Source organism: Crotalus tigris, unplaced genomic scaffold (assembly GCF_016545835.1).
Source record: "Crotalus tigris isolate CLP2741 ecotype Arizona unplaced genomic scaffold, ASM1654583v1 scf7180000018371.15429387391:27106975, whole genome shotgun sequence".
In the NCBI taxonomy this organism is placed as follows: Eukaryota; Metazoa; Chordata; class Lepidosauria; order Squamata; family Viperidae; genus Crotalus; species Crotalus tigris.
In genome coordinates, this window is record NW_024096970.1 from 20984153 (window position 1) to 20998493 (window position 14341).

General features: G+C 38.7%; 1 protein-coding gene across 1 annotated transcript in view; it reads right to left on the reverse strand.

The window, feature by feature from the left end:
* The window catches only part of DLST (dihydrolipoamide S-succinyltransferase), a 28036-nt gene that overhangs the window by 1805 nt on the left and 11890 nt on the right, over nucleotides 1-14341 (reverse strand). Inside the window, exons 11-14 of the mRNA XM_039351724.1 lie at nucleotides 9664-9794; nucleotides 7628-7701; nucleotides 4686-4769; nucleotides 322-489 (exon numbers count right to left, since the gene is read on the reverse strand). Coding sequence (XP_039207658.1) covers nucleotides 322-489; nucleotides 4686-4769; nucleotides 7628-7701; nucleotides 9664-9794 — 457 coding nt within the window. The remainder of the gene's footprint in view (nucleotides 1-321; nucleotides 490-4685; nucleotides 4770-7627; nucleotides 7702-9663; nucleotides 9795-14341) is intronic.

Here is a 14341-nt window from a genome sequence, read left to right on the forward strand (position 1 = left end):
AACTGACAATTTTAAGGCATGAGGACTTCAACTCCCAGAATTCCACAGCCAGCAATGCTGGCTGTGGAATTCTGGGAGTTGAAGTCCACATGCCTTAAAATTATCAAGTTTGGGAAACACTGCTTTAAACTAAAGAATCTCATCAACATTAATATAACCAAGTAGGATATACTTTTCCATGAGCAGCACCGAGGAGCTTGATATTCATTTTGATGAGCATTTAAAACTACATAAGAGCTAATTATGGAAACGTGGTTTTCAGTGACTAAGATAATGTTAAAAGAACCCTTAAATTCTGAGTGTCATCTCCACAGAGCATACCTTGCCTCCGATAGCAACAGGCCTGTCAAAGATGCCATGCATGCCCAAGATGGCAGACTGAGGAGGGTTGATGATGGGTGTTCCAAAAAGAGATCCAAATACTCCACCGTTGCTGATGGTGAATGTACCACCATCCATATCCTCAATGGCCAGCTCATTCTTGCGAGCCTGAAATGAGATAAAACAATGACCACAAATGACTTATGCTGGAATGTTAAAAAGAAAATCAGAAAAAAAAAGTATCTGGGTCTCAACTCTCAACAGAACAAACACGGATATTACAAATACGAGTACTTCTCAGAGCAAAGACAAGGCATTACTGTCCCACTTCAATCTCTAGTAAAATACAGCAGTCCTTTGAAAGTTCACAATTTCAGACTATTTTTTAAAAATTTTCTTCAACGCTGAAGAGACTGTGACAGAACAGTCAGAATTCAACAAATTGGCAGAGAATTGTGAAAACGATGTATTCAGAAACAAAAAAAGAGAGATTCTTTGTGTATGTTAGAGACAGAGAAAAAGCCAAGGTCTAAGGTAGGAAGAACATAGTGAGTGAATTAGTAAAAGGTGCTGAAGAGAGGGCCGAACTTTTAACTCTTATTCACCTCTATCTTGCCTCAGAATAGAAATGGAGAGCTAGCTGGCCATCATTATGCTATTATGAGGAATGAGGAACTGCACCAAAACGAATAAGCTAAGAAAAAAATCCTAATTTAATTGAATTAAAATCTCCAGGGCTGGATGAATTACATCTTGGGTACCAAAAGAATGAATGGAGGCAACTGCAGAATGACTTTTAATAAATTTAGGAGCCCCAGAAAACGGGCAAGGACTTCTGTAAGAGTAAAGAATGAATGTTGCCCCTAGCTTTACATTTATACAGGACAAGGTCTTACAATAGACTAATCAATATTGCATTTGTGAACACTTGGGACAGGCATGTCACAATTAATAGGAGTCAGACACGCTATCTTCTCAGAGTTATTAGCTCATAGTTCAAATGAATGCTGCTGACAGTTTATCTTGATCTCAGAAAAACCTTCAATGAAATCACTGATATACACCTCTTAATAAAATGGTAAAGCATTGACTAGATCAGTGGTTCTCAACCTGTGGGTCGGGACCCCATTTGGGGTCAAACGACCATTTCACGGGGATCGCCAAACAACGCAGTCCGCCATTTTTTTCCCCTTTTCCTTAGCTGTGCTACTCCCTTTTATTCTATTGGCTTTTGAAAGCCAATAGAATAGACTCTCTTGAATAGAGTCTAATTCTATTGGCTTTCAAAAGCCAATAGGAATTATCCAGGCTGTCTCTGCCCTGCTGAGCCCGCCAAAAGTCCCATTCTGCAAATGGTGCTGCACCAGTTGAGTAGTCCTCGACTTACGACCGGTTGAGTAGTCCTCGATTTATGACCGGTTGGGGGTCGTGGCATTAAAAAGGTTGAGAACCACTGGACTAGATGATAAGTTTGATGGATGGGCTCATTCTTGACTGAATGACGGTATCCAAAAAGAGCTCATTTAATGACTCTAGTTTGAAGGGAATTATTACAGGAAGAGGAACTGCAGCAAAGGACAGATAAGACAAGGAGAAAACTGCTAATTTATATGAATTCAAATCTGATCTGTTTCATCTAACACTGCCCGATTCCATCTAACTTCAGGCAATATACAATAAAACCAAGAACATAAAAATACCATACAATAATTATAATAGGATAATAGGTTAACAAAAACTGGTCACAGATCCAGCAAACACCCCCATACACAATTCATTGGGGACTCTTATCACCATAATCTTTAAGGGAATTTAAGGGAGGTGTAGCTGGTGATAGCATTCTAAAAGATGTATTAAAGGCTGGCCAGGAATCTGAGGTGAGACCTGGCATTGTCTCAAAAGAGAATGATGGAAAACTTATGTGCAAGTCTATCTTTTCCAAAACTGTATCTCTGTTTACAGAACATATTTGCAATGCGCTGTACCAAGAGACCTTATTGGTGTAGGTACCAAGATTAATCCAACTTTGTGCCGAGCTGATCAAATGGTAGGTAGGGCAAGCTCTAGGTGAAGTTGAAGTACCACCTGAAATATTCACAGAACTTGAAATTTCCTATTTCTTGTTGAAGCAACTATTGAGTGTCCTTAATGAAGGTAATAAAATAGCTGCCAAGGTACAAAAAATATCCAAAAATGGAAGTTCTAATGGTAAACCTAGGAAGTATTTCAACCGGAAGATGGGTCAGTGCAGTGAAAGCTGATCTGGAGAAAATAATACTAACTAATCCTGTATGCACTGAAGTAAGAGAAAAAAATTGCCCTTAGTCGAAGAGTTGACATTTAATTGGATGGGGACAGATTAGAAGACTGACAATCAAGCATACTGTGGAGGATGATTAAAAGCAAAAAAACAGTTCTTTAATTTGTAAAGAATGGTGTGTGTTTCTATATAGTTGGAATGTATCTTCCGTGAGGAAGTTGTTGCATAGAGAATGTCCATGTTGTACTGAAAATTAGTGCTTGTCAGTATGTGCAATAAATTAAACAAATTGGCAAAGATGGAACTAATTCTCCAATATTTTATCCAAACTAAATTTGTTTTGTTTAATTTATGTCAGTTTTTTAGAGACTATGTGGGGCTGGCTATTTGATTTTAAACAATGTAACTCAAGACCCCATAATCTGATTTGAAAATTGCTTATTTTTTTCATTTAACACTTATAGGTAGCTTTATAACAAAAAACTGAAACATTTGTCAATGGAACAAATGTTAAAAACTAAACTTTATGATTATAAGACACCCAGAGCAATCCTGTGGTAAGATGGGTGGCCAATAAATTTTATAAATAAATAAAATAAATAACAATTGAAAGCCTGGGGAAGTCTTGAGAAGATTTCAGTAGGGCTGAGTCCTGGGCCTTGTATAGATCAACTTTTTTATCTAGAGATTAGTAAGACTCATGGGGATACTTATCAAGTTAACGGATGACACAAAACTGGCAGAAACAGTTTAGTGGAGTGAGACAATTCAAAAGCTCTAGATGGGCTTAAGCAAGGCACCAAAATTAATACAATTTAACAAAGGAATAGAAAGTTCTGCAAATGTATGAAAAAGGAAACCACAACTATAGGAAGGGAGACCAGGCTCAGCAGAAGTACAATGTGAAAAAAAAATGGTGTTCTTGTAGTATGTAAGTTAAAAATGAGCCAGCAGGGTGTTGTATAATCTAAAAGGTCAAATGATATCTTGGGATGCATTAGCAAAAGCATATAGCCCAGATCACCGGAAACAAATGCTCCATTCTCTTCTGCCCTGGTCAAAGCGCAGTTGAAATACAGTGTTTAGTTCAAAAAAGGATAGTACCAAATTAGGGTAAGTTTGGAAGACCCCTACTAAGATTCTGCAAGTTAAGCTGAATGAGGAATAGTTAAAAGGGTCAGGGCACATTCAGCATATTGATCAGAAGATTGAGAGGAAATTTAGCAATCTTTAGTTTCATGACCAGATCCAGTGGGTTAGAACTAGATCTCGAGAAGAACTTCTTAACTACATAAACTGTCAGCCAATGAAATGGGGTGCCATATGAAGTAGTGAGCTTTCTTTCCCCAAGTTATCAATACTTGATGATCATCTATGAGAGATGCTATGGGTGGATCTTGCACTGAGCAGAGGGCTGATTTGCAGGACATGATTTTTCCTAGTACACAGCATATACACATAATATTAAGAATGATAAGGATTAACCTGTTCTGCGACAACGCTGATAAAACCTTTCTGGATATGTAAAAAAAAAAAAAATAGGAACACGTGGTTCTACTATCTGGAAGAAAATTATTTATCTGTTCCTGGGTATAGTTTTAAAATGGTCTGGCAGGATCTGTTTGGCACCAGGCTAGAAACCAGACCAGGAGTTCTACTCCGGCTTTAACTATGAAACCCAGGGTGGTTGTTATGGTGAAAATGAGAGGAAGGAGTTAATCACCTTGAATTGTTTATAAAAGAATTAATGAAGGTGAGAAATAAATAAACTAACAAACAAATCAGTTTTATACTAGGTAGGAAGAAAAAAATGTTCTCCACACTGGTAGACTTTCTGGAGGCATATTTCTGACTAATCTTTAAAACAAAATGCTGAACTACCCAGATGTTTATTGGATCAATTAACACTGGAGGAATGTCTTATATTAAACTGTTAAAAGTATGAAAGTGGAGAATATTCAGATACCGTTTGCCTTGTCTTCAACTTGCTGAATGTGAATTTTGATTGTTACTTTTAATTTCTGCAAGCTATATTCTATTTTTTATTTCTAAAACAACATGTGGATTATACTGTATCTTTTGAAGATCTTTTCAGAGTAATTACCTTCTCTCCCAGCTCATTTATTGCACGTTCAATGTCAGCAAAATTCATCGTTTCTACATTTCTGATGACTGGGACCACTAGACCCTATAGGAAATAAAAAACACTGAATAACCAATATTAACAACGTTTCAAAAAATATATAGAAAAAACTAATTAAGGACCTTTTTGATTCATTGAGTCAAATATCTTTTCTAAAATGATCTCAACTATAACAATTCATTCATTTTGCTAGTAGGATATGTTTAATATTTTGAATTTAACATTGAATATTTGTCATGTTAGACCAGTGGTGGCGAACCTATGGCACGGGTGCCAGAGGTGGCACTTGGAGCCCTCTCTGTTGGCACAGGTGCCGTTGCCCCAGCCTTGCCTCCCCCTGCGACCCCCTCTTCACCAGCAGCCCCCTGGAGAAGAGTCACCCCCGAGCGTGGCCCACACGGAGCAGCGTACCCAAGGACATGGCAACCAGGAAGTGTAGACAAGACTCTGCCCTCATGCCCCATCGCGCACAGTTGATACTGTGGGGCCTGGGCAGAGGGCTGGCCAACATGGCGCTGCTGGGCTGCCTGGGTGATCTGCAGTGGGCCCTGGAGGTGGTAAGTGGCCCTGCGGGCAGGCAGGGTAGGGGTGGGGCATGGGGTGGAGTAAGGGCGTGGCCAGTTTTTGGGCACTCGGTCTCTAAAAGGTTCACCATCATTGTGTTAGACCATGGCTACATTTATGTGTAAAAGGAAGGCAGAACTGGAGCTTATCCAGTGAGGGAAAAAATTATTTGATCCCCTGCTGATTTTGTACATTTGCCCACTGATCAGTCTATAATTTTAATGGTAGGTTTATTGTAACAGTGAGAGACAGAATAACAACAAAAAAATCCAGAAAAGTGCATTTCAAAAAAGTTATAAATTGATTTGCATTTTAATAAGTGAAATAACATGACTTAGTACTTGGTGGCAAAACCCTTGTTGGCAATCACAGAGGTCAGACGTTTCTTGTAGTTGGCCACTAGGTTTGCACACATCTCAGGACGGATTTTGTCCCACTCCTCTTTGCAGATCCTCTCCAAGTCATTAAGGTTTCAAAGCTGATATTGGCAGCTCAAACCTTCAGCTCCCTCTACAGATTTTCTATGGAATTAAGGTCTGGAGACTGGCTAGGCCACTCCAGGAACTTAATGTGCTTCTTCTTGAGCCACTCCTTTGTTGCCTTGGCTGTGTGTTTTGGGTCATTATGATGCTGGAGTACCCATCCATGACCCATTTTCAATGCCCTGGCTGAGGGAAGGAGGTTCTCGCCCATGATTTGATGGTACATGGCCCCACCCATCGTCCCTTTGATGCGGTGAAGTTGTCCCCTTAGCAGAAAAATACCCCCAAAGCATAATGTTTCCACCTCCATGTTTGACGGTGGGGATGGTGTTCTTGGGGTCATAGGCAGCATTCCTCCTCCTCCAAACACGGTGAGTTGAGTTGATGCCAAAGAGCTCTCATTTTGGTCTCATCTGACCACAACACTTTCACCCAGTTGCCCTCTGAATCATTCAGATGTTCATTGGCAAACTTCACATGGGTCTGTACATGTGCTTTTTTGAGCAGGGGGACCTTGCCGGCACTGGAGGATTTCAGTCCTTCACGGCATGTGTTACCAATTGTTTGCTTGGTGACTATGGTCCCAGCTGCCTTGAGATCATTGACAAGATCCTCCCATGTAGTTCTAGGCTGATTCCTCACCATTCTCATGATCACTGAAACTCCACGGGGTGAGATCTTGCATGGAGCCCCAGACCAAGGAAGATTGACAGTTATTTTGTGTTTCTTCCATTTATGAATAATCACACTGTTGTTACCTTGCAACCCATTCCAACCTTGTGTAGGTCTACAATCTTGTCCCCGACATCCTTGGACAGCTCTTTGGTCTTGGCCATGGTGGAGAATTTGGAATCTGATTGATTGCTTCTATGGACAGATGTCTTTTATACTGGTAACAAGCTGAGATTAGGAGCACTCCCTTTAAGAAAGTGCTCTTAATCTCTAATGGTTATCTGTATAAAAGACACCTGGGAGCCAGAAATCTTGCTGATTGATAGAGGATCAAATACTTATTTCACACATTCAAATGCAAATCAATTTATAACTTTTTTGAAATGCATTTTTCTGGATTTTTTGTTGTTATTCTGTTTCTCACTGTTAAAATAAACCTACCATTAAAATTATAGACTAATAATTTCTTTGTCAGTGGGCAAATGTACAAAATCAGCAGGAGATCAAATAATTTTCCCCCTCACTGTACCATGAATGAGCAACATGCTGGCACATACTACCAGACTGCTCCGAACAACAATTGAGTCATGGACTTGAACAATTGTCCCGTGGATTGGATTTACTATGAAATGCACACTGGATATTCGGACATGTTAACCCAGAGAGAAGGAGCTAAGTGGAGAGTAATCAATCAGAGTGCCAAACTATAACGAATTAGAATTCTGGCTAACTGTTGCATATACATACATATTGTATGAAACAGGTATTTAGGTGCCCAGTGATCTAGTAGCACTAGGACTGTGGGACTTCAAAAAAACACCCCACAAGTCTTCAGAACTCTAGTTCATCTTTAGAAGCAGAAAAATGAAAGTGAACTCAACTTACTTGTCTCTGAAAGAAAAAAAAGGAAACAAATGCAGGAGACAAGGACTGTTATTCTACCTAGGATTAAATTTAAGATTAAGTAGAAATAATTTCTACTACCATGGAGTTTTGTCCAAAAACTACTATGCAGGTTTTGGACAGAAGTAACCCTCCTTCATCTATCACTGCAGAGTAAGACAACATCAATAGGCTCAGCTTCCATTTCATAAAACCAGTCTTGGCTTATTTCTAACCCCAGTACCCCTTTTCATAAATTTGAATAATCAACTGGCCAGGTGAAATTGTCTCCATAATACCTACCCTAGGAGTTGCCACTGCAACACTGATATCCACATATTCTCTGTATACCATTTCTTTGGTTGTATCATCAATCACTAAGTTGAAAAAGGAAATTAGGTGTTACACAGAGCAACACCAACAATCAAGACATGACTTAGAAGAACTACACATTAGTGAGTATCAAGGCCTACCTAGTACCTTCTTATTTGCTGCAAATTAGTTGCCTCATTTTACTTGAAATACTTGAAAGACATATCTGTGAATTTTAATTTTACTCATTCTAATTTTTTTCAGTTGAATTTTAGTTCATCCCATTTCTGCATTGCTTATCAAAGACTTGGAAAAATGTGTGTGTGTGTGTGTATATATATATATATATATACACACACACACATATACATATACTTATATATGTGTGTGTGTGTGTGTGTGTGTGTGTGTGTGTGTGTGTATATATATATATATATATATATATATATTCTTGCGTATATTTTTCTTAGCACACTGTACATATTTTCTGTAACATATTTTTGCAGTATTCCCTAATGCAAACTTGTCTGTGTACGCCAGATAATGTTTTGGGGCCAATGAATATAATTTAAATTTTGACAGTATGTTATAGTGCTTTTTAAAATATAGTTACTTTTGCTACATACCATCTTTCTGTGTTGTTTTCAAAATATCTTTAAAAAAACAAGCAGCCAGATAGATAGCAAGGGATATAGTATGGACATACTACCAATAGTATCCCTACTGTTGCAGATCCTCTCTCTCTCTCTCTCTCTCTCTCTCTCTCTGTATGTGTGTGTGTGTGTATTACAAATATATCCTATTTTTAATGCAGATTTCTAATTTGCATTATGAAATTCATAAAATAGCAAAGATCAGAATAAAACTCTAATCCTAGGAGTGTAGATAAATTGAAACTGGACTGGGAAGTTGAAAATACATCCTGGAAAAAGGCAGGTTAAACCATTCTGTGTTGTTACCAAAAACATCTATAAGGGTGAGCCCACGAAGTCACACAATGTGTTGAGCTTCTCGCAGTTAATTTTTAAAAAAGTCTTATAAAATCTGAAAAAGTTTTATGATTTAAACAAATTTTCTTCCATCTTTCACACTATCCCAAGTCTCAAAACACAGAACTTGAGGCAACACATAAAATAATTTTATTCCAGTTTGGAAAATAAATTGTAGCTGAAATTTATCCTGCTGCCTTCTTTCAAACTGCTTCACAATTTTTTCCAAGCCCTTTGATAAGATAGAGCATACATTTTTGTCTTATTTAAACAATGTTTGAATAAAGTAAGGAATAGCAGGGCGGAGCCTGTTGGCATCCATTATTTCTTACCTTATTCAAATCATCAGCCATATGAGAGAAACCTCTGTCCCTCTTCTAAGCCTTTGGTACTTGGCTAGAGAGCTAAGAAGACAACTGTGCAGCAGTTTGGAGATTGGAAGAAAGAGCAAAAGAAATTTTAAAAATACATGCTTATTATCATACATCTTGCCCTTTTGTTGGGGCCCTCAGTAGTCTCCCATTCCAGTTATTGAAAAGGGGCTGCAAAAAAAAGTCTTGTTGACTATATTATTACTATAGTACAAGTGAGAGAAATTCCTGTCTCTTTTCCAAAGTTGACTGTCAACCTAGAAGCCAAGCCTTTCAGAAAAGACAAGTAGAGGCAAGGTAGGAAACCACATCTGCAAATCATGGTGAAAAAAATATGCTTCTGCAAATCATAGTGGAAAAGTAAGTTAGGATTTTCTCAGAGTATCCTCTCAGAGGATCATTTCCTAATAAAACCACCATCATTATTACTGATGAAAGTCCCCACATGCAAATCAGAAGGTCTTTTTCACCCCCACTTTGATTATTCTTTTGCTGAGAAAGGGTTTGTTTCAGCACAGGGATTTTGACCTAACAAGTCCAGGTGACACAATCAGTAACACAGTAGACTTTCTTAGTAGCAAAATATTTAATTATGAAGTGGGCTAATCCCAGCTCCATATATACTTGGTCTGTCATCTACTCAGAAATATAAGCGCTGGCTTCTTACCTGCATTCACAACAGGCTGCTCTTGCAAAGCAAAGGCTGCAGCTTTCACAAAGGCAGACATAAAACCTAATTTCATATTGTGCTTCTTCAGGAAGCTGTCCCTGTGCCGGGCTCTCATTTCCTGGATGTTACTGCAAATACCATAAGAATATTTACCACAAATTTTACAAAAGATTTTCAAACCTGCAGTACATTTCACCTGATGCCTAGTTATTTACTGAATTGCATCTCAAACATGCCATGTATGGTTTTTTTTTAATGCAAATACAAAAGCCTCACACAAGAAGTGACACTATTATCAACAATGCTTATCCAAAGCTCAGACTGAATGGTGTATTTTCCAAATTAAAAAAAAATGTTTTAATGGATATCAAGATTTTCAATAGCTTCTGGATTCTTAAAACTACTACTAATATATTAAGGCTAATGTTAATGTTCAAGGACACAATAATTCAGCTTTTTTTCAAGAATGAACTATTATAATTAATGAACTTTTTAAATATAATAAACAACAAATCAATGTAATCTGCTTTGATAAATAAATCACTGTTCAGAAAGTAATAGGTAAAATTTTGTTACAAAACTTCGGCATCAGTAATAACTGTGCCTTCCAAATGGGTTTTTATTTAATAACCTTAACCACAGTAAGTACGGGATTGTTTTACTAAGGCTTGATTGAATGTCTTGGAATCATGGGTGTCAAATTCACTGCGTCATGTGATGTGTTGTGACGTATCGCAACTTTTTTTGCATTGCCGGAACTGGAGTGGGTGCGGCCTCCGCATGACACAAGCAGCCTGCAGACCGGCAGTTTGACACCCCTGAGGTAGTCATACTGTATAAAGCAGTGGTGGCGAACCTATAGCATGCATGCCAGAGGTGGCACTCGGAGCTCTCTCTGTGGGCATGCGTGCCATTGCCCCAGCCCCACCTTCCCCCGCAACCCCCTCCTCACCAGCAGCCTGCCTGGAGGAGAGGCTCCCCCAGGCACGGCCCACACAGAGCAGTGCAGCCAAGCACATGGCAGCCGAGCAGCAGGGGCAAGACTCTGCCCCTGCGCCCCATCACATGCAGATGATGCTGCAGGGTGCGGGCTGAGGGCATGGCCACCATGGCGCTGCAAGGCTGCCTGGGCGATCTGTGATGAGTGGCCCTGCGGGCGGGTGGAGTGGGGGGCAGAGCAGTGGGCAGAGCAGGGATGGGGTACTCGGTCTCTAAAAGATTCGCCACCTATGGTATAAAGACTTAATTCTTGCAATAATGTAGTAGATCCAATCAATCAGAATAAAACTGGAAGGGATCTTGGAGATCTTCTAGTCCAGCCTCCTGCTCAAGCAGGAGTCCCTATATCATTTCAGACAAATAGTTGTCCAGTCTCTCTTAAAAATCTCGAGTGATGAAGCACCCACAACATCTGAAGGCAAGCTGTTCCACTGGATAATTGTCTTCATTGTTAGGAAGTTTCTCCTTAATTCCAGGTTGCTTCTCTCCTTCATTAGTTTCCATCAGTTGTTTCTTGTCTTGCCTTCTGGAGCTTTGGAAAATAAATTGACCCCCTCCTCCTTGTGACAGCCCCTCAAATACTGGAATACTGCTATCATGTCCCCCCTAGTCCTTTTTTTCTCTAGACTGGCCATTCCCAAATCGTGCAACCATTCTTCATGTTTTAGTCTCCAGGCCTTTAATCATCTTAATTGCTCTTCTTTGCACTTTTTCCAAAGTCTCAACATCTTTTTTGTAATGTGGTGATCAAAACTGGATGCAGTATTCCAGATGTGGCCTGCTTTATAAAGTGGTACTAATACTTCATGTGATTTTGATTCTATGCCTCTGTTTATACAACCAAGGATTATATTAACTTTTTTAGCTTCTGCCGCACATTGCTGACTCATGTTTAAGTGATTGACCACTAGGACTCCCAGGGCTCTCTCATAGTTACTGTTTTTGAGCCAGGTTTTGCCTAATCTGTACTTGTACCTTTAGTTTTTCCTGCCCAGGTGTAAAACCCTGCTTTTCTCAACATTAAATATCACTTTGTTAGATAGGTCCCATTGTTCAAGTCTGTCAAGATCTTTTTGGATTCTGAGCTTGCCTTCTGGGGAGTTGGCTATTCCTGCCAGCTTGATGTCATCTGCAAATTTGATGAGATCTTCTATTCCTTCATCTAAGTCATTTATGAAGATATTGAAGAGTACTGGGCCTAAGACAGAACCTTGTGGTACCCCACTAATTACTTCCCTCCATGTAGATGTAGTACCATTAAGGACTATTCATTGAATATGGTTTGTCAGCCAGTTACACATCCATTTGGTGGCAATGCTGTCAATCCCACATTTTTCTAGCTTAACAAGAAGTAGATTGTGGACTACTTTTGTCAAATGCCTTGCTGAAGTCTAAATATATTATATCCACAGCATTTGGCTGGTCTACTAATTTAGTCACTTTGTCAAAGAATGAAATAAGATTGGTTATTAACAAACCCGTGGTGGCTACTAGTTATAACTTTATTTGTTTCTAGATGTTCACAGATCTGTTTTTTGATTATTTTTTCCAATATCTTCCCAGGTATTGATGTCAGGCTGATTGGTCTGTAGTTTCCTGGGTCTCTTTTTAATTCTTCCTTTTTTGAAGATAGGAACCACATCAGCTCTTTTCCAATCCTCAGGTAGTTCCCCAGTGCTCCAAGATTTTTTAAAGATATGATACAATGGTTCTGAGATAATATCTGCCAGTTCTTTCAGAACTCTGGGATGTAATGATGTAAACTTCATTGAAACATATTCTCCTGGTTTTTAAATTTAATATGATGGCTTCACAAGAACTCCTAATGCCTTTATTAAAAAACAATACCAATCATGCTAAGCTTTTGATGTCTTGCAATAGCCAAATATCTAATGTTGGTTACCAAAATAAGGATGCAGCTAATCAGTTACTTAGAAAAGATTGAAAAGTATTAATGTTAAATATTTACAGTTTAATATTTTTTTTCTATTCCTTAATATAATACATTCAGTAATGTTTACACTTCATCCTGTTTCCCACTGAGTCTTTCAACCATAATAACTTACTACAATCCATACATAAACTTCAGTCAGAATCTGCTCCCACACAAGGAAAGTGCACTCTAATTTCTCATGGTTATTCAATTTAGGATCATAAATCACAAAATAAATATACAAAAAAGTGAATAGGTCTAGAGGAAAGGGAAGATTGAAAAAGTTGTGACTGATGAGATCCTCAAAAAGAGAGAAGTTTTAAAAACAAAAGGTAGCACAGGAAATGCTTTTGGGTCATGGTGGTAAAAAGGCGAGTTTGCAAGGATATAAAGGGGATGATGAGATAAAGTGAATTATGTTCATATAAACAAGATTTGACTATCTTTTTTCCTTTGTGCCTTTAATTTTTTTGGCTTGCTCTTTCTTACTCCCTTTATGCATCTTGCCTAATGTTGCTTTCCACAGAAAAGAATAGCATGACAGGCACAAATGTATGCATGCTATGAATAAACATCTGAATCAATTGTGGAACAAAAATGAGGAAGCAACAGCTTATTGGTACAGTATGTTTATCATGAAGTACAGCATGAAGGTAATCCTATGTTCAATCCCTGAAGCTTTCAGCAAAGTTTCTTTGATAGCAAAGAAGATAAGAGAATGTCCAAGACTGAAGATACAATACCAAGTCAAGCACTCTCCTGGAAAGATTGATTCCAGCTGTGTACAAAGAAACTTCAGTATAAGATATATTAGAATAAGATAAAGAATTTTGTATTTTTATGTAGACTTGGTCTATCTACCATAGACAAACTCATATTTTTATTTTTAAAAAAGAGGATCTAAAAAAAGAAATAGCATATTCACATTTCTTTGGCCAGACTTAAAGCAAACTGCTCGAGTATGGGAGTAGGACCTTTCAAAGTCTCCAATATAATGGCACTTTGAAAGCATCTTTAATCAGAACAGAAAACCGTAATTTCCCTTGTTCACTTACTGGAAGAGAAGCCAGCCACACAAATTAAACTGAATAATTGTGTCATATAATTCTAGATAGATATTGAAGTTTCAATCTTCATCATCAATCTCCTAGACAATACGGCTTTAGAGAGGCAGTTTTTAGCCAACAGAAATGTCCCTCTGGGTTTTGTCTGTTTATTTTTTCTTTGCCAAATCTCATTTAGAGCTAAGGTTACTGTCCAAAGACATTACTGCCTCCCAAGATACAAGATCTGCAGGTATGAAGTGGTGGCTGAAAAGAGGAAGCCATCTAGAGCAGGTTTCACGGCCGACACTGACCTCGAGCAGGGAAGCAAAAGGCCTCAGTCTCAACCCTTGCAAGCCAGCTCTGTGGCATACCGCCAGTCGGCAATCAATGCAAAACATATTACTGATTGCAACAAGAGCACAAGGCCAGAGTAAAGTGACACTTCCATTAGTCTCTAATAGGAGATAAGCTGCATCACTTCCTTTCCAATCAGGACTATTTTGCCAACCTTAATATTCTAAGCACAAAATATTTACATGTTTTGCTTTAAAAAGGAGGATAAGATTTCATGGGGCAATTTGATTTGGGCATCATTTCCCTAATGCACTGAAACATAAGCTTCCCCCTCCTCAAATCCATTAGAGCTTGGGCCACCCAAGCACTTGGCTTGAACACTGTTGGCTCCCCCACCTCAAAT